The following is a 27,020-nucleotide window of genomic DNA, read 5'->3' as shown; positions in this document are numbered from 1 at the left end:
TGGCTGGTCACTTCTCTCCAGCCTTGGGCAGGGCCAGTAGCCCCCAAGCCTGTAAACCTGTCTGGCCCATAAGTCAACCTGGGCCTATGGTAGCGAGTCTCACGTGTCCGTGTGTCCAGCATCCAGCCGTTTAATCCCAACACCAACCTAGCTGCTATTCTGAAAGTACTCTGGGGAAGTGGTTGACATCTGCAATCACTGGACTTTTAGGCAAAGGGGATTACCCTCCCTACAAGAGGTGGGCCTCGTGCAATCAGCTGAGGGCCGTAAGAGCAAAGACTGAGATTTCGCAAAGAAGGGATCTGACTGACCTCAAGACTGCAGCAAACTCCTGAGTTTCCAGACTGCCAGCCTGGCCCAGGGATTTCAGACTTCTCAGTCCCCAACAATCACGTCAGCCAATTCCTTAAAATAGATCTCTTTGTATGTACACACACATGTTCGGTGTCTCACGAGAACCCTGACGTATGCACCCCAGCCAACCACGGCCAGATCCCAGGACCACGCGTGGTGTCTCCTGTAGGCCTCCCCAGTGCCCATCTGAGTCTGATGACTCTGCGTGGTCAACCTCCCAGCCCCCGGCCCTTCTCCAAACACACCCTCCACCTTCTTCAGCCCGCAGCCTCCCTTCCCTGAGCAGGCTTATTTTCTCCCCTTCACCCACATCCCCGCGGGCCTTGGGGAGGGGTTAACACCCTTCTGGCCCCTTAAGGACCCTCTCGGCACCTGTGCTAATGGCTGCCCTGTTGCCCCATGCCCCCTTCTGCCACTGCTCCCCACATTCCTTCCAGCTCACTCCGTGCGTGCCGCCCTGCCCAGCCTTGTTTGCCTCCGGAACTCTTGGACATGTTCAACACGTGGAGACACGTAACTTTCCCCCGAAGCTTCAGATTTAATGGGTGTTGGAGTGCCAGAAATATCACATACACATGCCAATGTTATCACCTAAATACGACCTTTGAAAGCATTTACCAAATGAGATTGCTTCTCAGTCAGAGTAATAGACATCCCATAAGTCCTGCTGAGTAGCTCCCTTTGGGATAAGAACACTATAGTTCGATACAGTAAGAAGATCAGAGTAACTCGAGTCTCTAATAAAATGCATCAAACCTAGCTCTCATTGGATTTAACGGTGAAAGATAGAAAGCTTTTCCCTTAAGATCAGAAACAAGGTGAGGATGTCAGTTTTTGCGTCTTCTACTCAACATAGCATTGGAAGTTCTAAGTAGAGCAATACAGCAAGAAAAAGAAATAAAAAGGCATCCAAATTGGAAAGGAACTAATACAATCTCTGTTCACAGACGACACAATCTTATCCATAGAAAACCCTAAAAATTACTAAGATGCACACATAATTAGAATTAACAAATGCATCAAAGTTACAGAATGTAAGATAACACACTAAAACTAGTTGTGTTTCTATACTCCAACAACAAAAAATCTGAAAAAGAAATGAAGAAAACAAATCCACTTGAAACAGCATCAAGAATAACAACTAGGAATATATTTACCTAATGAGGCAAAACACTTGTGTACTAAAAATTACAAACGTCGCTCTAAGACTATAAAAGAAATATAAACACGGAAAACATCCTGTGTTCATAGCTGGGAATATTTAACAGTTTTAAGATGATGACAATACCCAAAGCATATACAGAGTCAGTGCCATCCCTCACAAATTCCCACTGGCATTTTTTTGCAGAAATCGATAAAACCTTTCTAAAATTCATATAGACCCTCAAAGGACCCCAAACAGCCAAAAAAAAAAAAAAAAAAAAAAAAAAATCTTGAAAAGGAAGAACAAGGTTGGAGGACTCACATTTCCCGATTTCAAAACTGACTACAAAGCTTTGGTGATAAAGACAGTGTGAGATGGCAGATGGACAGACCAATGGAATACAACAGAGCCCGCAGAAATAAACCCTCACGTATGATGGCAGGCTGATTTTCAACAAAGGTGTCAGGGCCATTCAATGGGGAAAGGACAGCCTCCTCAACAAGCAGTTTTGGAAAAACTGGATATCCACATGCAAAAGGATGAGGTTGAACTCCTATCTTACACTATCAATGAACATTTATTAAATGGATCAAAGACCTAAACCTAGGAGTTAAAACTGTAAAACTCTTACAAGAAAGCATAAGAAAAAGTCTTCATGATGTTGGATTTGACACAGACTTCCAGTTAGGACACCAAATGCATCAGCAACAAGAAAAGACAAATCAGACTTCATCAAAATTAAAACCATTTGTACCAAGGATACGATCAAGAGATGGCAAAAACCCATAAAAAAGGACAAAATAGTTGCAAATCATTTATTTGATAAGGGATTAATATCCAGCATATATAAAGAACACCTACAACTCAACAGTGAGAAAACAGGCCACCAATTTTAAAAATGGCCTTGACAAAACAGGCCACCAATTTTAAAAATGGCCTTGACTAGACATTTCTCCAGGGAAGATATAAAAATGACCAATGAACACATCAAAAGACACTCAACATCACTAGTCATTAGGGAAATGTAAATCAAACCATGGTGAGATACCACAGAGAATAAGCATTGGCGAGGATGTGGAGAAAGTGAAACCCTTCTCTGCTGCCGGTAAGAATACAAAACAGCACAGCCTCTGTGGAAAACAGTATAACAACTCTTCAAAAAAATCAAATGGAGAATTAACGTATGTCCAGAAATTCTATTTTTAGGCATAAGCCCCAAAAGAAGCAAAAGCAAGGACTCAAACAAGTACTTGTTCACCCGTGTTCAAAGCAGCATTGTTACAATAGCGAAAGAGTGTAAACAACCCAAGTGTCCATCAACAGATGAATGGATAAGCAAAAGGCAGCATATCCATACGACAGAATATTATTCAGCCTTGAAAAGGAACGCAAGTTTGACACACGCTACAACAGGATGAGCCTTGAAGAAGTTATGCTAAGTGAACTAAGTCAGTCGGCAAAGGACAAATGTTGTAGGATCTCGCTTCCACGAGGCCGTCTACAAACAAAATGTAGAAGTGAGCAGGGGCTCGGGAGAAGGGAGAGTTAATGGGTACAGAGTTTCTGTCTGTGATGATGAAAAAGTTCTAGAAATAGACAGTCATGGTGGTTAGACAACGTTGTGAATGTAAGTAATTCCACTGAATTGCACACTCAGAAGGGGTTAAAATAGGAAATTTATGTTTTATATGTTTTATCCTCTTTTTTATTTTATTTTTTAAGTTTATTTATTTACTGAGAGAGAGAGGGAGAGCAGAAACAGAATCCTAAGCAGGCTCTAAAACATCAGTGCAGAGCCCAATGTGGGGCTTGATCTCACAAACTGTCATATCATGATCTGAGCCAAGATCAAGAGTTGGATGATTAACTGACTGTGCCACCCAGGTGCCCCATCTGCTTTTTTGAAACATAGAAAAGATGGCTGTCCAATGAGCTTCCTTTAACAAAATTTAAAACTTTTGCTAATTTTTTTTTTTAAATGTAAGCATGAGATTCTGCAGAATTTCTTAGGATGTTAAAACTCAAAGATGGATAAAGCAAGGCTTGCAAATATCACTTCTGTACAAACTTTTTAAAAAATCTTTTTTCATGTTTATCTTTGAGACAGAGAGAGAGAGAGAGAGAGAGAGAGAGAGAGACAGAGCATAAGTGGGGGAGGGGCAGAAAGAGAGGAAGACACAGAATCCGAAGCAGGCTCTAGGCTCTGAGATGTCAGCACAGAGCCCGACGCGGGGCTCAAACTCACAAACCGCGAGATCATGACCTGAGCCGAAGTCGGACGCTTAACCGACTGAGCCAGCCAGGCGCCTCTCTTTTTAATTTCCAACATGCTTCCTGGTCACACCAGTTTTACCACTTGGAATTGGTTAAGACTTGTCCGTTTTGGTCTCTCTTGACCAGCAATGCCCTCTCTGCTCTGTGACTCTACGTCACCCAGCTGTCTGGCAGGTGAATTGAAACCCCCACCGCAAGCCCTTGGTAAAATCCATCTTGCCACCCGTACCTGACAAAGACTGGGACCACGGTCGTGATCTGTGCTCTCGTGGAGACTGAAACCCTCATCCTGCTCCTGAGCAAAAAACTTCACTTCTAAACGTCCTACAACAATACAGGCTCGATGACACACTGTGCCACTTTGTAAAGAGTTCCACATTTATTATTTTCTTACGTGGATTTATTTTTGAGAGAGACAGAGCATAAGCAGGGGAGGGGCGGAGAGAGAGGGAGACAAAGAATCCCAAGCAGGCTCCAGGCTGTCAGCACAGAGCCCGACGTGGGGCTCGGACCCACGAACGGTGAGATCATGACCTGAGCCGAAGTCGGACACTTAATCCACTGAGCCCCCGAGGCGCCTCACGAGCTCCACATGTAAATCATCAGCTGACTTATCAAAACGATGTGCTTTGTACAGATACTGAGGAAAAGCCTCCTAGGCTGGTTGCTACTAGAGCTTTCTGTAACAATAAACGGCATTCTCTCTAACCGTTGCAGAATGACGAAGAAATTGTACCCGTGACTGCTGTCCCGTCTTCCTTCAATTAAAGAGGCTTACTGCTACGTTCATCTCGCTGTGTGGATTCCATATGTCCTTTTAATTATGAGTCTGTCCTTTGCCAGAATCCCATTATAAATAATGTATTGGAGTCTATCCATTTTAACAGGGTTTTGAACTTGTGATAAAAGTTTAAATAATCTTCACCACGAAGCCTGAACTTTCTTCCTTATTAGACGACAGTTCAGAAAAATAGTTCAAGCAGAGCCAAAGTCTGCTGATGCTAGAGTCAACATTTTTCTCAACAACGTCAATATTTACACTTCTGGGTCCAGCAGCTGGACTTGAACATGCCTGTGTTCTTTTTGTTTCATGTTTATTTTTTTCCATTTTGAGGGCAACTTCTGCTAAATGACGACGACAAGACCATCCTAAGATTTTAAATGTTGCACTCAAAACCACTTTTTCGGAGTTTCTCACTGAATCTCTGGAGACCGGCAGGCATACCTATGCCTTTCTCATCACAACCTACTGGGAATTACGCTCGTGGCCGATTTCAAGTGTCTGTCAACCCTTCCCATAGCGGGAACCCCGTATGCTACAAATGTCAACTGTGATGCTGGCAGGCGCAGCGAGGGACCCGGCATCTCATGTACACCCAGCTCGTATCACCTGGCAGAGTGCTCAGCGCGGACTCAGGATCCACGCGATCCGCTCTGATTTCCTCCTCTGCTCTGTTTTCCTTACTGAACACACATGACCTTGATGTCAGCTACAGTGATGGGATACGACCCGCGATGTGAAGACAGGTTCAGGTTGAAGTGTGTACGTGGCGCCTCTCACCTGAAAGTTCACCGCCTTCTGTGGCACGCACCTGCTGCCCACCGGCTCCCTCCCCCTGCCCGCACCCCTCCCCTGCCTTCCTGGTCCGCCCAGGAGGGTCTCCTCCTCTGACCTACATTTACGAGGACGCAACCAGCCGCCTCCAAGACCCCTGAAGTCACCTGCAGGGTGGCTTCCCTGCTCCGCCGACGTAACTGTCCCTGCCCAGCCCACTACGTGGTCTCAGCAAGCACTTGTCAGAGAGCGACTAAATGCCTTCTCGATCAAGAACGTGGTCTTGTTCCTGCTCCGCCTAGGACAGCACACCCCGGGGGGCTCCAACCAGACCAACCAGCATAACTGCTGACGGGCAGGCTAAATAAGAACATTTGATTTGGAAGTAAAAGCAAGTAAATAAATGAAAATAAAATTGAAAAAGAGAAGCTGCAAATCTTAAAATAAATCACGGCGGGGGGGGGGGGGGAGGGGGGCGCCTGGGTGGCTCGGTCGGTTAAGCGACCCGCTCTTGATTTCGGCTCAGGTCATGATGTCACGGTTCGTGGGTTCGAGCCCCACTCTGGGCTCTGTGCTGGCAAGGAGCCTGCTTGGGATTCTCTCTCTCCCTCCCCCTCTCTCTAACTCCTCACCCACCTGTGCTGTCACTCTTAAGAATAAACTCAAATAAATGAATAAGTAAATCACTGTGGGACTTTTTAAAAAGAAAGCGATACCTCCCATAAAAGCCGGGGACCCTGCTCTTTACCAGGACCAACATTCAGGATATATTAAGGTCATCACTTGCAGAGCTGAAAACAGCACATTCACCAACTCATAATAAAGGCATTCGAAGAAACTAAGAATACTTCAAACATCAAAGGGAAAACAGAAACCAGGTGACGAAGGTAGCATTCACAATTTATTCAGAAGATGGGTGTCAACAACCCGATTCCCTTCATTTCAAAATAACATCCGAAGTATTCCAATGTAAAAAAAAGAAACATACTCAAGGCACAGTGAAACAGAAATGCTGTGAGAAGAGGGCCAGGAAGGGAGGGGCAGAGACGCAAGAACAGGACGCAAAGTGACGAGAGAGGGGACAGGGCCAGCAAAGTGCAGAGCAGAGGAAAGACACGCTAATGTACTGCGGACAGCAGAGGGCATGTTCGTAACGAACAACAGTGCTCAGCCTTTCTCCTCCAAACAAGAAAACATCCACATATTAGAATCTTAAATGAATGGACATAATACTTCAATAAGAAATTTACATGAAAAACAAGAACTCCACGCACAGAACAAAAGCAAAAGAATATGGTATTTTTTTTAATCATGTGGTAATTTTATTTTATTTTTTTTTTAAACACACTATATTTTTCTTCGCTTATTATTATTTTTTTTTTTAATTTTTTTTTTCAACGTTTTTTTTTTTATTTATTTTTTTTGGGGGGACAGAGAGAGACAGAGCATGAACGGGGGAGGGGCAGAGAGAGAGGGAGACACAGAATCGGAAACAGGCTCCAGGCTCTGAGCCATCAGCCCAGAGCCTGACGCGGGGCTCGAACTCACAGACCGCGAGATCGTGACCTGGCTGAAGTCGGACGCTTAACCGACTGCGCCACCCAGGCGCCCCTCATGTGGTAATTTTATAGACATTAATAAGAAAAAAATTTGGGGGGCGCCTGGGTGGCTCAGTTGGTTAAACGTCCAACTCTTGATCTCGGCTGGGGTCATGATCTTGTGGTTCGTGAGCTCGAGCCCCAAGAGGGGCTCTGCACTCATAGCACAGAGCCTGCTTAGGATTGTCTCTCTTCCCCTCTCTCTCTCTCTGCCTCTGCCCTGCTCTCTATCTCTCTCCCTCTCAAAATAAACAAACTAAAAAACTTAAAAAAAAAAAAGAAACTTGGATGGGGTGCCTGGGTGGCTCAGCCGACTGAACATCCAACTTCGGCTCAGGTCATGATCTCACGGTTCGAGCCCCACATCGGGCTCTGTGCTGACAGCTCGGAGCCTGAAGCCTGCTTCGGATTCTGTGTCTCCCTCTCTGTGCCCCTCCCCTGCTTGTGCTCTCTCTCACTCTCTCAAAAATAAACATTTAAAAATAATTAGAAAAAAGAAATTTGGAGACTTTAATGAAATTAGAACTTCAAAATGCACGCCAAAAATCAGAACAATCTTAAAAAAAGATCCTTAGGGTAGAAAACTCTGGAGATAAAAAGGACTGAAGCGCGTAGTCCTCCCACCTTCACCCCAACATATAAAGAAAGCCATGGACTTAGATGTTCTTACTGTCAATTATTTCCATTTGTCAAGACAGAGAAAAAAAGAAAAAAGAAAAAGACAGGATTTCTCAAGTGCTTGCTGAGACCACGTAGTGGGCTGGGCAGGGACAGTTACGTCTGTGTACAAACACATGCACACACACACACTCACCCTAGTATCATTCCCACGGTTGACGGGCGTGAAACGGAGTGCAGTGGTCAAGGTCCTGGGGCCAGTGATGGGAAGGGACAGAGGAGGTAACAAAGGTCAGTCCAGAAGTACACGCCCACAGTCCCGTGGTTGTTAAACTGTGGTCCCCAGGCACCACCTGGGCACCTGCAATACTGCAGCCCAGACGCTGACCCACTAAATCAGAAACTGGGAGTGAGTCCCAGGGGGCTCCGTGTCTCTGGCCAACCCCCAACCACAGGGCGCCTCGGGTGCCTGGGCTGCACCCCAGACCAGCAAAAATAAAATCCTGGGGACGCAGGCGTGGTTTTAAGCTCCCCAGTGTTTCCAAAGCTGAGAACCACTACTCTCCTCTCTTTGGTTTACATTGTTAATCCTTTTTTATGACGTGTGCAAGGGGAACAGAATTGGGAAAAGACTGCAATAAAGCCTCGAAGACTCCCAGTTCGCTTTCTGGAAGCTGGGGGGTAAACCATATCATCAGTTCCTCAAAATGCTCCACCCGAATCCTAAGGGCCAGATCCCCGGCTGGAAGCCGTAGCTGGTACGTCCTCTGCCTTTCACGAATCTACCCCGTTTTCCCATGGAAACAGAACCACTCTAGAACACCGATCGAAGGGTGAAAGCGGGAGACACGGCAGGCCAGGACCCATCTTGACGGCCGGCAGGAGAGATGGCTTCATCACCGCAACGAGGTCTGGAAGTGACCGTACGTGGGAGAAGGACCTTGGGCTTCATATTCTCAGCCTTTGGTAAGAGACTTGTTTGGAATATTCTATTCAAGAGCCCACAGTGCCTTCCACCCAAGTGCTTTGTTCAGCCTCCTGACCGAACACAAGCTCGAATCCTTGAACAAGCCACGTGGAGACACTACTTCTGTCCCCACCGGACAGACCAGGAGCCCGAGCAGAAGAGGCTTGCCTCTGGTCACCCGTGCTGGTGACCACCCGTGCCAACTGTGTGGTCAGTCCCTGAGATCCTCTCTGCCCCAATCCAGAGACCAGATGCAGAGTGCCCAGGAACGGGGTCCGGTCCACGCAAGCCAGGAGAGGCCGACGGTGGACACTGACCCTCTGTTTCCAGCAGCCCCAGCCCATGGGCACCGGGCCTGAGAGCCAGGCCTCCCTCCGCCGTGGTAAACGCACAGGGGTGCAATCGTGTGCTGAGTCCGGGATGGGGCTCCTAATCCAGTTCCTGAAGGCTCCCGTAAGGACTGACCCCATGGACTCGGACACATCGCTAGAAAAGTCAAGAAACAAACGAGCCACAGAGAACAGCTGAGACGATGCACAGGCCCAGCGGCCTCCCGACTTCCATCAGAAATGCATTACCACGGAAAACAACAGTGTCCTCCGGATCGTGAAACGAGGGGGTTGGTGAGAATGCCACGCGCCGCCTTCCCAGAAGTGGTGGGATACTCCCTGAGCAGATGGCGAGTGGGAAGCCACATTTGCACAGAGCCCCAGACAACCCTGACACCCATAAGGGGGCCGTCCGCCCTTCACAGATGGGGACGCGTGCTCGGATATGAGGGACAACCTGGACGGACCTCGGGGTCAAGTGAAGCCCATGGGACCGGGCACGGGTGGCAGGCCTGGGAGCCGGAGCAAAGGAAGGATCTCCTGCAGAGGAAGGCATCGACCTTGTGTGACCAGGGAGACACCAGGGTAGAGGAGAAACCGTCGTTCGTTTTAAATTTAAAATGTGGGTTATTTACACATAAACCTAAACTTGGGGTCCTTTTAAAAGAACTTGCTTTCCAGGGTGCCTGGGGGACCCAGTTGGTTAAGCGTCCGACTTTGGCTCAGGTCATGATCTCACGGTTCGTGAGTTCGAGCCCCGCGCTGGGCTCTGTGCTGACAGCTCAGAGCCTGGAGCCTGCTTTGGATTCTGTGTCTCCCTCTCTCTCTGCCCCTCCCCCTCTCATACTCTGTCTCTCTCTGTCTCAAAAATAAATAAACGTTAAAAAAAATTAAAAAAAAAAAAAAAAAAAAAAAAAAAAAAACCCTTGCTTTCCAGGACGCCTGGGGGGCCCAGTCGGTTAAGCATCCGACTTCGGCTCAGGTCGTGATCTCACGGTTCCCGAGTTCGAGCCCCGTGTTGGGCTCTGTGCTGACGGCACGGAGCCTGCTTGGGATTCATTCTCTCTCTGTCTGTCTCTCTCTCTCTCTCTCTGCTCCTCCCCTGCTCATGCTCTCTCTCAAAATAAATAAGTAAAAATAAACTTAAAAAAAAAAAGGAAACATAAAGACCCTCCCAATGAATAATCGCAACATCCTGTCCTCTAGCACAACCTGAGTAACTCACCACCAACGGAAAGACACCAGATCCCTCTGGGGAGGCGAAAAGTCACATAGTGAAGTCAACGTCTTTTCTCATATTCCGAGGACTGCGGGCCCTCCCCACCGGCATCCCTGGGCCCAGGCCCCCATCACCCCGCGATCCCTGCACCCCAGCTCGTCTATCTTGGTGTCCCCAGGGGCTCCGTCCTCCCTACCATGACTATTTCTTGCACTAGGAAGAACAGGGGGCGGGGCAGGTTTCTGTCCATCGCTCCTCCTGCAGCTTTGCTGTCTGTCTGCAAACCTCGATGAGACAGATTCCAAACCCGCTGCCCCGAGCTCCGTCTGCAAACCCCACGGCCCAGAGACACCCCCATCGCACAGGTCCCAACCTGCCGAAACCTGAGTGCCCGTCCCGGAACATCAGCCCCCGACACCGGGCTTAACAGGGTGAGTCTCCCGCCCCACAGCCACTCAGTCCGCCTGCACAACGTCTGTCCCTTCCCTCCTCTTGTCCCACCACCACACGGTCCCTGCCTCTCTGCTGCCTACCAAGCACCCCACATGCCCACTGAACCTACCTGCCAGCAAGAGCTTGTCCCGGGCCCCACCCTCTGCCTCCCCCGCCCATCCTCAGTACACCTCGGCCATCCCAACAGAAGTGTGGTTCTCAACGCTGCTCTCGTGTCACAAGTCATTCTTTCAAACTCCTGGCCCCAGCTCCCCCCCCCCCCCAACAGCAGCCCACCTAACTAGCACCCATACCTTAAAGAACCGTCCAGGTGACGGGCAATGTCCGGGCAGAGGGCAAGGCGGGGAAATAAGGCACAAGTTACCCCCAGCCCCAAGGATCTCCGCCCTCCAACCTTCTTACTGATCCGAACCTACGTTAGCTGGACACAAGGGTACGTCTTTTTTCCAGTGAAGCCGGAAACGATCTGAACGCTCTATGTGTCCATCCATCACAAGGATGCCAATGTGCGTAAGTCCATGAACACCACGTCCGTGTGCGTGTGTCACGCGAGGTGCGTGGGTTTCTAGTTCGATTCCACTCCAACGCGGCTACAAAACTATACGGAAAAATACTCACAACGCATCACGTCTTCTACAACTACCTGTTCTCTCTGCTCCCCGAATCCACCCGGCCGGCCCTGTCCCTGCACTCCTGAACCCGCATTCATCCAGGATCTCGGCTCCAGGCCTCCGGCACCCGGCATGGCCACCCGTTGGACTCAGGGCCCATGAACACCTCCCAGGACGCCAGGACACCACCTCGCTCGCGTGCTCCTGCTTGGTCTCCACAGCAGTGACCCCCTGACACTGAGACCTCTAAATACTGGGGGCCGTCACCCAGTTCTCAGACCCCCTCCCTCCGACGTGAAGCTCCTTTCTCTCTGTCCCTGTAACTATCACCTTGTGTCTTTTCCAGGACCCGGCCCCCGACTCCCACCAAGCACACACCCGATTCCTGTCCGCTGCTGCTTGGCTGTCCGCTCCCCCCCCCACCGGCCTCTCTGACCCAAGTGTCCACCCTCAAAGGCCCCCACTGCTTCTCCCAATCAGCACACACAAACGCCCTCCGCCCACTGGCTCGGGCAGAGACACTGCATCATCTGTGAGCCCAGCCCGCTCTCTCTTCCACACGCCTGCCGCCCCCCGGAGGCAGACCCTAACTGCCACCCCCGACCAAGTGTGGTCCGAGCGCTCGGTCCCCATACCCAGCTGCTCGACTGCAGACCTCCCGGCAGAGAAGCCGGGGTGGTCCTCTTAAAATCAAGCCCCCGCCTGCACTGCTCTGCCCTCGGGTCCCACGCTGCCAGGGACCCTGGTCCTCAAAACAGCTGCTGGATCCCCTCCAGACTCTGACAGGCAGAGACACAGGGGAGGGAGGAGGGCACCGGGGGCGGGCGGGGAGGACAGAGGGGCGAGGAGAAGAAGAACGGGCCACAGAGCAGGTCAAACCACGTCTGGAAGGTGCTTCATCTGGCTACACGCTGCGTCACTACGGGAAGCCGCAAAGTTGAACTGGAGGAAAAGAAAACCATTTGGCGGCACGTAAATCCCGCCTATTTTACCAGGAGGTCCTTCCCGCTCCTGTGAACATGAAAGGAAGGTCAGAACAGGCTCCAGCCGTCGGTTCTGATTGTTGCGTCCTCGTCAGGATTAAGAGCCAGGCCGGAGCGGAGCCAAGGCCGCGTTCAGGCCCCGTGCCCACTATCCCGTGGCCCACAGACGGTCGCAGGGTCCCTCCTCACCCGCCAGGTGGGAGTGAGATGCGGCTGCCTGACACGGGTGGAGGTCGTGACCGCTGCTGGCTCAGGTGCTCCTGACCCCTGACCCCTCTTCCCTCACGGTTCTTCTGTCCACGCCACCAATCCATTATCCACTGCCCTCCTACACAGCTTCTCGCTCCTCTAAGGCAAAGCTTGTATTTACCCCAGTTAAAAGTCCCCCCAGTGTAGACACAGTCGAGCCCTGAGGATCATACTGTAAAATCTTGGATTGCGAGGAACTTGTCCTGCGAGGGTTCCACAAGACGAGCAAACGTTTCTAGCAAATTTTAACTTGATAAACGAGCGATGTCTTGCGATACGAGTCGTACGGGATGCCGAATGTCACGTGATCACAACTGAGCTACAGGTCCCTGAAGTGCACTTTGAGATACGAGCGCTTTGGATGACAAGCGTGTTTCCGGAATGAATCATGCTCTCAAAAACCAAGGTTTTACTGTAAGATAATGTATCTTCTTAAGGGTTTGGCCTGGACGAGATGCGCTAAATGCAGGAACACACCTCGCAGGAGGATGGATGTCTCCTATCTCTGCAGGTGGACACGTGTTACCCGCGGGGCGAGGATGGGGGCGCCGGACAAACCCACACGGCCCACCAGGACACCTGCTGCCCCTCAGCAGGGCCCTGACGGCAAGTGGGGACACGCCTGCTTCCGGGGCCAGGAGGGAGGGCAGGCACCTCGCTACTCTAAATCACTGCTTGGGGGCCACGTGTGGTACAGACTGACATTAACGAGGCCACACCAGGAAGGGGAGGCTCCATGGCGGGGGCCGAGTCTGGGCCAGTGGTGGGAACTGGGGAGCTGGGAGCAAGGAGGTGGGAGGAAGCACAGATGTAGGGGATACGAGATACTTCAGCAACGCAGGATGGAGCCCCAAAGCCAGGCCGGGAGAAGCAGCAGAAAACACTCAGGGTGGGACCATGGGAAGGAGCCCATTGCTGGACACTTGCTGGGCGTCAACTTGCATTTTCCTCTTCCTCCCCCTCCTTCCGGCCAGCACGTGAGGCTGTGTGCAAACGAGGAGCCCACAGCCCAAGGTTTAGGCAACAGGTGCACTGAGGTTGTGGCCGGGACTGGGGCCTCGGGACCAGAGCCCTCTGGGGATGGAGGCCGGTCCAGGTAAAAACATAACCTTATCCGTTCTGGCCACATACACTTTAAGGGAAAACAGCTCTGGTCTCGTGGACAGGGCGGGACCCACCCCCCAAAAAGGAAAAAGCTACTGAGGCCATTTTTGCAACCATCATGGGAAGTCCTGACTCCTACTTCAGGAAGATGTGCTAAATGAAAATACGTATTTTTTAGAAACTCTGCTTTTCTCACCTAAATAAAGGGTCAAAATGGATCTCTACAACCTAGAAGACACTAAAAATTCTTCAAACGGCACAGTTCTAGAGGTTTACAAATGCATTAATCTCTTTCCCACGCGACTTGGATTTTTATTAGAAAATTCCTTAACGTCTAATAGTAAAACGGAATTTTAAAATTGTTCTGTTTAAGGGGTGCCTGGGTGGCTCAGTCAGTGGAGCATCCGACTTCGGTTCAGGTCATGATCTCACGGTTTGGGAGTTGGAGCCCCGCGTCGGGCTCTGTGCCGACAGCTCGGAGCCTGGAGCCTGCTTTGGATGCTGTGTCTCCCTCTCTCTCTGCCCCTCCCCCACTCATGCTCTGGCTATCTCAGAAAGAAACATTAAAAAAAATTTTTTTAATTGTTCTGTTTTCAAAAAAAATAGATTTGTATCTATTCTGGCCACACTAGTCCTACACTATGGGAGTCACAATAACGAACCATGAAGGGGCACCTGGGTGGCTTGGTTGAACGTCCGGCTCTTGATTTTGTCTCAAAGTCATGCCCTCAGGGTTTCATGAGTTTGAGCCCTGCTTCAGGCTCTATGCGGTCAACATGCTTGGGACTCTCTCTCTCTCTCCCTCTTGCTCTGCCCCTCCCTCTCCCCCCTACCCCCACTCAAAATAAATAAATACACTTAACAAAAAATAACAAACCACCAAGAGTTTTTCTTCCGAAGTTTGTAATTGGCAGGATCTGTCATTTTTGAAACAACATGTTCCCCCATTGGCCCTGACGATAACTAATAATAACTAATAACATTGGTCACAATAACTAAGAAAGCGATAATCTCTGGGTGGAGCCCCCACATCCATCACACTCCCTCCGGACCCTCAGATATCAACTCGCTTGTCTACAAAGCGATTCGTCAAAAGAAGCCCTGACAGGACAAAGAGGAACATGTCCAGAATGCCACCCTCCTCTCTCCATTCCCCAGCCCAGCTTCAGGACCCAGGTCTGCTGCTTCTGAAGGCAGGGGATGTTTAGATCGAGCATTCGACCAGCGGGTACTTGTTATCGTAAATCCCATCGCGCGTTACTGCATCCTTCCATCTTCCTTTCATTGAGACTGTGAACTCAGAAAAAATGACCCCCCCCCCCCCTTCGACCCAGAACATTCTGCAGCAGCCTGCTGGCCCAGCCACTCCGTCAGCAATAGCATCCCCAGGCTGCCCCTATTCCCAGAAAGAAACAGGGAACGTGTATTTCTTGACAGTTGGAATGTCTGAGCCACGGATCACACATAGGAGCTGCCACAGGGATCCCCACGGGGAAGCAGCCTGAATGGGGCTCCCTCTGCTACCTCAGGAACCGAGTCCCCCTGGCACACGCCAAGGCACAGAGTCCTCTGCACAACTTCTAAGACGGCCACAGGCAGCGGCGTGATCCGTGCTGCTCTTAGCGTTCCCGTGTGAAGCCACTTTGAAAGCTGATGAGCTACCATCTCCGGACAAGGACTGAAGAGCAAGAAAGATATTTCCTCATTGCTTCTTTTCTCTTTTCTACTGTAGCAGGTGCACACATGAAGGTCCCCCTTTTTCTCTACAGCAGGTGCGCACAGGAAGGTCTCCATTTTCTCTTTTCTACCGCAGCAGGTGCACACGTGAAGGTCTCCCTTTTCTCCTTCTAGTACAGCAGGTGCACACGTGAAAGTCTCGGTTTCCTCTTTTCTACCGCAGCAGGTGCACACAGGCAGATCTCCGTTTTCTCTTTTCCACTGCAGCAGGTGCACACGTGAAGGTCTCCATTTTTTCTCTTAACCACAGCAGGTACACACAGGAAGTCTGTCATTGTCCATCCATGCGTCCATCTCGGGGCAATCCCGTTCAACAGAAGCTTCCATGACTGCAAACATGTGAAGCCTGGTAAGAGTCACCCTTGGGCTGACACATTTAGAAGTGCCAAAGTATACCAGCCATGATTCTAAATACCCAAGAGCGGCAGAAACCTACAGTAATTATAAAACCTAGCTTCCTACCACTAGTCCCCAGTGTCCGTGAAGTTCAGCCACGTCCAATGCCAATTCCAGAAGAGTTATGTTTTTATGTCACAAAGATATACGAGTTCCAGTCTAATGACGCTGACCACTTTAACAGGACAGGAAAGAAATTAGCTACCTTAGACGATGAGTCACCCAGGCCCTACCTTCAGCCTAGGCTGACCCCCATATCCCAAGATAACTCACTGGTGACCGAAAGGATAGGTCCTTCCAGACCAGTCTGGGCCGTCTGAGAAGAAAGTTAAGTCCAGGAATCATCTTTCACCATTGGAAACATGAGTAAAATAAATAAGATAAAGATAGGCTGACAGCATCCCCCCCAATGGTTTGCCCCTGACGCTGCAGACCAAGCAAGAATTAACTAGGTGCCACCCATGTGCCTGGGGCTCCCAATCTTAAGACAGAGACAGCACCCTTGGCACTTTATCCACATCGACTTGCCTTGAACACTGTCCTCCCGACCAGTCGTACACCTGCTCTCTCCCAGCCCAAGACGCACGCGACCAGTAGACTCACGGCAACGTCCCAAGACAGACGCCTGAGCCCTTGGCAGGAGGAGATCACATCCAGAGAGGGGGATGGAAGGAGGAACACACTTTCCCACAAGCCTAGAAGGAAGTGCACGCACAGTAAAGCAAGCATTCTATGCCCGCCGTAGTGGAACAGCAAAAGCCTGGTTGAGGTCCCTGAGGCTTACCTTCAACACCACGTTAAACACTCTTCCCCTGCAATTGTCCAAATTGATTTTGATGCTGTCACTGCTCAAAAAACACTGAGCTTCCAGGAATAATGCCTGTTACCTTTGGGGCACCTATGTGGCTCAGTGAAGCATCGACTATTGATTTTGGCTCATGTCATGATCTCATGGATCCTGAGATTGAGCCCTGCATCAGGCTCTGTGCTGGCAGCTTGGGACTCTGTCTCCCTCTCTCTCTCTCTCTCTCACTCTCGAAATAAATAAACATTAAAAAAAATTTTTTGCGGGGGGAGGGGGGGAATGCCTGTTGGTTAACCGTCTGACTTCAGCTCAGGTGATGATCTCACAATTCCTGAGTTCGAGCCCCGCATCGGGCTTTGTGCTGACAGCTCAGAGCCTGGAGCCTGCTTCGGATTGTGTCTCCTCTCTCTGTCCCTCCCCTGTGCACGCTCGCTCTCTCTCTCTCTCTCTCAAAAGTAAATAAACATTAAAAAAAATTTGTTTTTAATTTTTTAAATGCCTGTTAGCTTACACTTAAGTACTCAAATACCCAAAGTTCTCAGAAACTTGTCGATACTGCACATTTTAACATGATGCAAAGGCCTCCAATCCCTCTTGGCATCGTGAAGGTAACAAGGGAGAGGTGGGCTTAGCTGGCGTTTCTTCTCCTCACTGTCACCTTCTGTGTCAGCAGCATCCAGTGGGAGCTGAGTGAGCCCCGACGGGTGATGAGGCCGTGCATGTGCACCCTCCACACCCCCGAGGGGGTGCAGGGGAGCTGAGTCTCCCCTGCACGTGACCACAAGGAGCCTGTGCTCCGGGAAGGTGTGAGTTTCCAGGCTGTGACAAGGAGCTGAGCTCGGGCGGTGCTGCCCGGACCCAGCTGGCATGAGTCCCCTGGCCCCATGCAGTCCTGCGGCGACGCCCCACCAGGGAAACCACCTGCTAAGGAGATTACAACGGGACCCCCGACTCTCACAGCATAAACCCGGGATGTCCAGAGCACAACTGAAAATCACCTGTCACTCCCAGAACAAGGTCAATGGTACCCTGGAACGAGATGACCACAGATGCCAGCACGGTGAGGACTCCGGCTGGAATGGGCAAGAGTGTCCGTGTGACCGTCCTACAAATGCCTCCGTGACAACTGCACACATTCTTGAAACAAACGAGAGCTAGAGACCTGCATCTCTAAGGGACTTACAAGCCGGGTGCAAACAGATTACTTTGTTTCCTTCAATGTTAGTGAGTTTTAGATTCCTTCCACCCTCGGGGAATAACGTGCCAAGACCCCAACGTATCTGGACCCAACAGTGCAAACAGCTCTATCAGATATTTATCAGATGCACCAGCTGATGGGGGGGGGGGGGGGGTGGGAGAGACGCGCCACAGGATCCTGGCTTCTCAGCACAAGGAGGAGAGAAGGTTCGTGCAACCCCAGCATCAGGGCACGCTGGGTCAAGCGCCCCAAACGAGGCAGAAATAAAACAATATGGGCACCCCACAGGAGGACACAGAAGTCTGCCAAGAGGCTGCGAGGATGCTTTCAGTGGGGAGTACATGGCAGAAACACAGTCAATGGGGGAGCAATGGGAGAGCAGAAAGAGAGAAGCAGGCACCATTAGAAAACTCAGGAGGTGACAGGAGTCCAGAGAGGAGGACACACACCGAGGTGCACGCCAGTTCCTTCCAGGTCTGTCTTCGTGGGGGCCTGGGAGGCTCAGTCGGTTAAGCATCCGACTCTTGGTTTCGGCTCAGGTCATGATCTCACGGTTCGTGAGTTCGAGCCCTGTGTCAAGACTCTTCGCTGACAACATGGACCCTGCTTGGGATTCTGTCTCCCTCTCTCTCTCTCTGCCCCCCACCCCTCTCTCAAAATAAACAAAAAACAAAAAACAAAAAAAAAACAAACTCCCTTCCTGGCTGGCTGGCCTCAAGCTGTGGCACAACTGGGACTCTCTGCTCTTGAAAAGAGGAAGACAGAAGTCACTCCATTTACAGTTAGATTCTTAGGAGGTGTGGGTTTAAATTATACTGTAAACGGGGAGGTGCGACTGGTCAGCACAGACGGGCAGAGAAATGGCTTCCACCTCCTGTCCTGCTACACAGGTTACACCCACCGCAGCAGTAACTACCACCACCACTGCCCCCCCCCATCCCAAGGCTCCAAGGCCCAGAGGGGTGCCCTCCTGCTGTATGTTGAGGGGCCAGGGCCCCGCACCACTGGGCGCAGGCCCACCTCTGCTGTCGGGAGAGAGCATGCTCTGGAGGCGAGGCCCCACAGAGGGTGCGATGCAGCCGACACGGGGCCTGGGGGTGCGACGCTCTGACCCAAGTCGACTGCGAGAACAAAACAAGCAACTAAAACCTGGGGTCAGAGGATGGCTAAGCTCAGAGGCCTCCATGGGATCAAGACTAGGACAGTAAGGGGCGCCTGGGGGCTTCAGTCGGTTAAGCATCCGACTCTTGATTTCGGCTCAGGTCATGATCTTGCGGTTCGTGGGATGGAGCCCCGAGTCGGGCTCCAGGCTGACAGCACAGAGCCTGATTAGGATTCTCTCTCTCTCTGTCTAGGCCCCTCCCGGGCTCATGTGCTCTGTCTCTCTCTCTCTCTCTCTCTCTCTCAAAATAAATAAATAAACTTTAAAAACAATTAAAACAACAAAAAAGAAGTCGGGCAGGTAAGACCATCTGTATCTTTCCCTCCCTTCCCCTAAGACCCCAAAATAAACAGGGCTCTTGGGATGCATCGACAGTGAAGGCGGGAGGGAGGGTGGCCCTAATGCCCAAATGATCCCCCCCACACTCACTGACAGCCTTCGACCCCGCCCCTCCAGGATCAGGATTCCCATGCTGGCTCCACCCAAATCCAGAGCCCCGGTCAGAGCCACCCTGCAAACCAAAGCCTATGATTTATTAATTTCCCTGTTAGCCACTAACTGGGTCCCTCTCAGACCCTCTTATTTCATGTTACGGCATCTTCCCGAACCCCCAGGGGACGGGGCTCCGACTCACAGATCAAAGAGAAGTGAGCTCATTTTATTCTTAATATTTGTTTTTGAGAGAGAGCGAGAGACAGAGTGTAAGCAGGGGGAGGGGTAGAGAGAGAGGGAGACACAGAATCTGAAGCAGGCTCCAAGCTCTGAGCTGTCAGCACAGAGTCCAACGCAGGGCTCGAACTCATGAACCGCGCGCGAGATCATGACCTGAGCCGATGTCGGACGATTAACCGACTGAGCCACCCAGGTGCCCCTGAGAAATGAGTTCTAAAGGGAACCTATTGCTACCAGAATGTTCCATGTGTGCAGGGTTGTGGCCAGCCTGCAGACCCCAGTGCCCCACCTGGGACAGTAGCTAGTCCAAACTGTGCTCTCTGGAACTAATCAATGACTAGAAAAAGGTCAGGAAAATGAGAACCAATGTAATGCTTTATCTAATACGTCATAGGTCGTGTTCAAGTTAGCGGAGCCTAACGTGGGGCCAAATTAGTTCTCTTTAACGCAGGGGATCATAGAGGATGGGAGGAGCCGCACCCCGTCCCCGGTGGGGTCAGCACTGCCTTGGAGAAGATGCACACACTAGACCACCCAGCGGAATGGCCTGTGCCTGCAGCCCACACACCTGCACGCCCCCTGGCTCCCTCCGTGTCCCGTGAAAGTGCATTTTAGACTCGTCTGGCTAGGACTAAGGGTGCAGTGTGAGGCCACAGAGAATACAAACTGGTTTTTAAAAAATCTAAGACCTTCAGGGCACACAGGTGGTTTAGTCGGTTAAACGTCCAACTCTTGATTTCGGCTCAGGTCATGATCTCACCGTTTGTGAGTTTGAGCCCCTCATCTAGTTCTGCGCTGACAGGGCAGAGCCTGCTTGGGATTCTCTCTCTCTCTCTGCCCCTCCCCAACCTGCACCTGCGCTCTTCTCCCCCCCCAAATAAATAAATAAGCATTTAAAAAAAATACAAAAAACAAAATCTAAGACTTTCTACCTTGGACTCATCCCTGGAGAAGCCCATCACGAGAACTGTCAGTGACCACAAAGGCACCTGTGTCCACTGCCCAGCCATCCCCCAGACCCAGCAGGCTCCAGGCCCCCCAAGCACCCAATGGGTCCCACACATGTCGCACGAGAGGTCACCACATCAGCGTTCGGGTCAAGAAAGGGTTTTGTGGCTACAGTGTTTTTGGACATGCCGTCCCTGGACCAAACTTCAGCGACCCACCATTTAGTCCCTACACCTAGTGACCTTGCTGGGCATGCAAACTCATCCAAACGGGGGACGGACAGCCCCAGACCCAGCTGCCCAGTCCGGGAGGGTAGACGTGACACGCCCCACACGGTGCCTTCCACGTCAGCAGACCCCCACGCTTAAGCTGCCACGGATAACTAGATTTCAGGCCCCAGATAGGAGGATGAACTGTGAAACGAGGCTTCGTTTCATTGCATGCCCACGCCAAGACGTCCCTGATGGGGCTGTCGGAATCCAGAGCCTGGTGGCTTTGATGGTAACAGGTAAGACCGGGACGCGGGGTGGAAGCTGAGCAAACAATCAAAGAAGTGGGGACAAGCGTGATCAGGGACGCCTCGGGCCTTTTTCCAGGTGTGTTCCTTCCACGCTGCAATCAGCTTGCCAGGGACAAAACCAGTCCCAACCCTCAAGGAGTCTCGGCACGACGCGAAACAACCCCGAGGCACGGATGAAGGAGCCGGTCAGCGGGAGGGAGCACAGGGGCCACGAAGGATGCCCACGGCTATGTGGGAGCATCAGCCCGACCCACGACACCAGGTACCTTCCTTCCGTACCACACCTGCCGGAGTTCCTGGCACGAAGTGCTCGCCGAGGAAGGCAAAAACAGAGGCAAGACAAAGCACCTGTGCCCTGGGTGTGGGACACGGATGGGATGGGGGCCACGATGAGGTTACTTCTCCCATCATTTCGTTCCCCACGCTGATTTCTGCAGCCTCCGGGAAGAGCCAGATAGGACGCTTCTGCCCCTTTTCTTCATCTCCCTCTGGTTTACAGAAACCAGTCTGTACCAGTGGTGGTGTTCCTCCAGGACTGGGGTAAAAGTCTGATGTCGCGGTTCATGGGAAGCAAGCCTCGCTCGGTGGGACAGGGGCAGGAGCAGGGAGGCCAGAGCTAAGCCCGACTCCGTGTGGGGAACATGGTCTCCATGAGGGCTCACTGGCTGGCGGGGGGCAGGGAGGGATCACAACCCAGAAAAAAAAAAATCAACTTTCATGTTCGCTATCCAGAGAGAAAGAAACATGAAATGTCCACACGTGCACCTTTTGAACCTGAACAGGATTCTAAAATGTTACTCAGCATCTAACGCGAGGCTGATGCTCGGGAAGGATCTGCTGAATAAACCCGATTAATGAAGGGATTAGAACCCTCCTGTTCTGCACTATAGACAGGCAAGGAAAACCCAAGGGAGTCCAGGGTCATGACAGGTGGTAACACGGAACAGGAGAAGGGACGTGAGTGTAGGAAATGGGGAGAGAAAGGCCAGCACCTCTGTCCCCGAGAAATCTGGACCCGACTTCCTCAGTCCAGGGTCCTGTCTGTTAGGGGCTGACCTCAAACATTCCCATGCTGGAACGCTGACCCCAGAATGTGCCGCTGGAACACTGACCCCAGAATGTGCCATATCTGGAGATAGGGTCTTTAAAGAGGTGCTTAAGGGGGCACCGGGGTGACTCAGTCGGTTAAGCATCTGCCTTCAGCTCACTTCATGATCTCAGGGCTCACAGGTTCGAGCTCCGTGTTGGGCTCTGTGCTGACAGCTCGGAGCCTGGAGCCTGCTTCTGATTCTGTGTCTCCCTCTCTCTCTCTGCCCCTCCCCACCACTCACACTCTGTCTCTCAAAACTGAATGAATGTTATAAAAAAAATCTAAAGAGGTGATTAAGATAATTCGGGGTCTTGGGTAGGCCTCAATACAAGAGGACTCATGTCCTTAGAAGAAAAAGAAAGCAGAACCCAGAGGCACACGGGAGGAAGACCATGCTGGCACCGACGAGAAGACGTTCATCTACACGCCAGAGACGGAGGCTTCCTGAGACTCTCAGACTTCTGGCCTCCAGAGCTGTGACCAAACGCACATGTGCTGTTCAAGCCACCCTACCCGGGGTATTTGTTACGGCAGCCTGAGCTGACTGATACACTCTCCAGCACCCACCGTCCTCCCTGGGACCAAAGGCTGTAGCAGGCCCGTTTGCTGGAAGACTGTTCCGGGCTCAGTTCTCCAACTAGCGTCGCAGCCCCGTGGACAGCATGGTAAGAACCCCACAACCCAGCCGACCGGGACAGAAGGGAAGGTCCAGGTGTAGCACCTGCCCCAGAGGCTCATTATTTACGGGCACCCCACTACCAGTGCTAAGGTGGGACGCACCCCGCACAAGCTCCAAGCTCTATCGGAAAACAAAGCGTGAGGCAGGAGCCGCCCCCCATTCTGTCCTGGCCCGTCGCCAAACACAACAGCTTCTTGGCGGAACACCAAAGGGGGCAGGCGAGGGAGAGGCACAGCGGGCATGGAGGGTGGTCTGCAGAGCCCAGGGAGGCCCAGTGAGATCTCTCAAGTCACCCAGCTCAGTGCAGGGAGCAGAGGGGAGGCAAGGGGACACAGAGAGACAGGCACAGAAACACCGGAAGAAAGCATCCGTCATCAGGCCCCTGCCTACAGCGACCCTCACTTACTGATCTCAGCTCAATCAATATTTACCAGATGCTTCTCCCAAGAGAGAATCCCACCTCTGGGTAAAGACCGAACAGACCTTACCTGTCAGGGGCTCGCTCCGGCTCCGCTGGTTTGGCAGCCGCCTCGGCTCGACCACGAGGACCCAGGTGAGAACCAGGTGCCAGTCACGGTCGCGGGGCTCCCGCTCCCCACAGCTCCCTGCTCCGGTTCAGCCTCATACCCGGCTCCAAAGCTGAAAAGTCAAAGAGGCCGTCACTGAACACCTTGAACTTGGCCAAACACAAATCTTCTGCTCTGCACCCAAGACTCCAGTCTTTTTGAAACAGACACGTGGAATATTTTTCTTTTCAGGGAGATTTAACTTAAAAGATTCTACAAGGAGCAGAGAAAGGAAGAGGTCCACAAGGACCAGGCTTTTTCTCGTCGGCATGTCAATCGACTGCAAGGGCAGATCCTGCCGGCGGAGACTGGAGGACACGGGGAGGCCGCCCCGCGTCCCGGGTCACCGTCTTCCCTCGGCAGTAGAAGCAAGTGCCCCCGAGGCAGGCTGGGAACGGAACGCACAGACCTCTGCCCTCTCGCAAGGCCAAGCGTACCTAGCATTCGTGCCGGGAGCCCAGATCCGAGCCCACGTCGTCATTCCCGGGGTCCTCTCAGGCTGCAACCCTCACCCCACCCCACGGAGACCCCCTTCCGTCTCAGCCCGGGTACACGCCCCCCTGGTGCCGGCAGGGAGCATGGACTGATGTTCTCCATGAGGCGCACGCGGGTTCAGCGGAAAGGGGCAGAAGCGGGCAGACCCGCGGTCTGACCCCTGGCCACTTCCTTTTTCGCCGCCTTATGCAACTCATCTACTGAGGGATGGGCAGGAGGGCTGTTCTAGGCTTGAAGAGGAGTGTCAGCACCAAGGCAGAGGCTGGAGGGGAGTTTCCAGTCACCAGGGTGCTCCCTGAGCCGGGCTCCTCTGCAGGCCGGTGGGGAGAGAGCCCACCTCCCCGAGGACAGTAACATATGCTGCTGAATCGTCACGTGCCGAGTAACACACACGCCCCCAACGCCTCAGCAGGGAGAAGAGCATGGAGCGTTCATCACCGCTGCCGCCTCTGTGTGTCCGAGCCGGTCCCCTGCCCGCGGTGTGGGTGCCCCTGCAAGGAGAGGAGATGCCTAGACTAACCTTTCCTGATCACTCGACAGTGGAAATAAAACGTGCCCTGCTGCTGGCCCGCGAGGGAAGAAGTCCGGGACCTAGAATTTACTAGAAAACCACCGCAGGCGGTCCCACCAGGCACGCTGGCTGGAGATCACGCACAAGAGCCAGAGAGCCCTGGTGCCTCTGCAGGTGACACCCGGGCGAGTCGGGAAAGTCACTGAATTCACTGAGTCCAAGTCCCCAGCTCCAAAATCGACATGGAAATACCATCTCCCCCCGAGGGCTTTTATGAGGAGGAAACCAGCTGACACATGTCAAGCTGTAGGACCCAACAAACAGTAAACGCTGAATGAATGCTACATTTTCACGAATGTGACTCTGCCGGCAGCGCGCCCGTTGTCAGACACGGAACACGCCAGCCACCTACAGGCTGTGAAGCCTACTGATGCTCAGACAGAACGCTGGCCTTAGGATCGAGAGGGGCACGCAGGTCACAAGAGTACGTGGGGGCATCACATTGAACTCCACCTGCACACGCAAAGGCGTTTTACTAAGGGCACCTGCTGTCATCCTCGTAAAGAATTTGTAACTCCGAAAAGGATTACAGCAATTGTATCAGGCGGGACGTCTCTAAATTCTAGTAGCTAGGTTGTCCACAAATTAAAAAGAAAAAAAAAAAAAGGTGAACAGTCAGACAAGCATGAGGGTCTCTGAAATGACAATGGGCCGGGACTGGGGAAACGGACTTGGATCACGTAACACATCCACTCCTCACACTCTGACAGGTTTCCCATCTTTTCCAGAGAAACTAATCTTTTTCTGGAGTCTGATCCGAATGCCCCATGGCTACTTCCGGATGTAGCTCTCACACGTATGCTTTTAAATTTGCAACACACACTTGGGACGTTTGCCCCTGACCGCAGCACCAGGGCATCTGGCTGGCTGAGGGGGTTCGGGGGTCAGGCTCCTGGTTTCCGCTGAGGTCACGATCTCACGGTTCATGGGATCGAGCCCCACATCGGGCTCCGTACTGACAGTGCGGAGCCTGCTTGGGATTCACTCTCTCTCTGCCTTTCCCCACCCGTGAGCTCTCTCAAAACAAAGAAATAAACCTTTTTGAAGAACTATGGGCAACATAAATTAATCTATAATTAAAGAAAAATGACATCCAGTTGTTTGTTCCACCATCGTTGTCTATTCTAGAAACGTGGATATCGAACTTCCCAGCAGAGAGAACAAACACAGGATGGTTTCCGAACACGGTGAGCTGTAAGAGCTCCTGAGACGCGTCCTCACCAAGGGCAGGACCACCCCCCAGGCACAGAGAACTGCTTTAAAGAAGCCTCCAGCGCCGTGTGTGCTGGCCCATCCACACCCATGGCCGCTGTCGCCAACACCAGCAGAGCACAGCCCGACGTGCTGCCCGAGCCGGCCGCGTGCCTCATACGTACCGGCGCCCCGGGGACTCTGTGCCATTCGCGCATCAGTCCAGACAGCGCGCTGCTGCGGGTTCACGGTCAGACACGACGCAAACTTGAAATCCCACATGCGTGAACGTGGGCAAAAAACAAACATCTGGACTCACTTCCAGAGTGTTTCGGAAACAAAGGACCCCTTGATTTCTCTGTAGCATCTGTGATATCTTCCAAAAATTCCAGAGTGAGTATTAATCTTTCCATCCGTCTAGCTTCCCCGCGCTAAATATTTAGAGTAATAACAGTGACTATTTAGACATTCAACAAACCGCCACGTTCACGAGGAGGCTATTGGGCGGGTTCAGCCACACGGCTCTGGAATGAAGTCTAGGCCTTTATAAAAGGGGACAGAATAGCCTTAATTCAAAAAACTGAACTCAGCACTGTGCTGATGTCAGAGCCGCTTGTGACAGCAAACTGAGAAAGACAGCTGGAGAAACAGATCAACGAAATGGAACTGAAGAAAGGCGAGTTTTTTTTTTTTTTAAAGTCATTATACAAAATTTCAGAGTGCTACTGCCCGACCCTGAGGACAGCGGAAGAGAGAAGCGAGAATTAAAGCGGAAACACCGCACCTCGCGTCACTTTCAGCGGGATGTGCTATTCCAGCAAGGCCACAGATGCCCCCACCCGGCGGGCGGGATGGGCCATGAGGAAAAAGGAAACTGGGAGCAGAAGGAAGTTAAAACACAACGAGAGCCCCCCCCCCCCCAAATGCCAACATCATACTTTCGAACCGGCGAACACACAGGACACGTTCAGCAACAACAACCGCACAGTGACTCAGCTCCCGCGTGGCCCGTCCACCAGCGGACACTCGGCGGGGGCTCCACAGAGATGTCTAGTGGGCCCAGGACAGAGCAGCCACATCCCAAACTGGCCGCCATCACAGAAACCGACACACCTTAATCAAAACGGATGAATGGGCCACGAACAGGGTCCTCAATTCCAGGGTCAAGCAGAACCAGCGATCCCAGAACCAGTCTTCACCATGTGGCTTCCAGGAGCCACCAAGCAAGCTCAAAGATGGGTTACCCTGGGGCGCCTGGGTGGCTCAGTCGGTTGAGCGTCCGACTTCAGCTCAGGTCACGATCTCGCGGTCCGTGAGTTCGAGCCCCACGTCGGGCTCTGGGCTGATGGCTCAGAGCCTGGAGCCTGCTTCCGATTCTGTGTCTCCCTCTCTCTCTGACCCTCCCCCGTTCATGCTCTGTCTCTCTCTGTCTCAAAAATAAATAAACTTTAAAAAAAAAAAAAAAAAGATGGGTTACCCCATGGACCTGTGTCTGCGGCCGCCCAGACTGGAAAGGCAGTTAAGACAAGGGA

At 51.8% G+C, this 27,020-nt stretch overlaps 1 protein-coding gene across 5 annotated transcripts in view; it reads right to left on the bottom strand.

Moving 5' to 3' along the window:
• The window catches only part of GRB10 (growth factor receptor bound protein 10), a 184,325-nt gene that overhangs the window by 126,971 nt on the left and 30,334 nt on the right, over positions 1-27,020 (bottom strand). For 4 of the 5 annotated variants that reach the window (XM_086697082.1, XM_086697083.1, XM_086697084.1 and 1 more), the window contains exons 2-3: positions 23,154-23,304; positions 14,983-15,524 (exon numbers count right to left, since the gene is read on the bottom strand). In XM_086697082.1, coding sequence (XP_086553208.1) covers positions 14,983-15,252 — 270 coding nt within the window. In that variant the 5' untranslated portion in view covers positions 15,253-15,524; positions 23,154-23,304. The remainder of the gene's footprint in view (positions 1-14,982; positions 15,525-23,153; positions 23,305-27,020) is intronic. The other variant, XM_086697087.1, reaches the window with a different exon arrangement.

Source organism: Puma concolor, chromosome A2 (assembly GCF_028749965.1).
Source record: "Puma concolor isolate L17-30 chromosome A2, mPumCon1.1.hap2, whole genome shotgun sequence".
NCBI lineage: Eukaryota > Metazoa > Chordata > Mammalia > Carnivora > Felidae > Puma > Puma concolor.
Note: the sequence above shows the minus strand (reverse complement) of the source record. Positions and strands in the feature narration are given on the sequence as shown.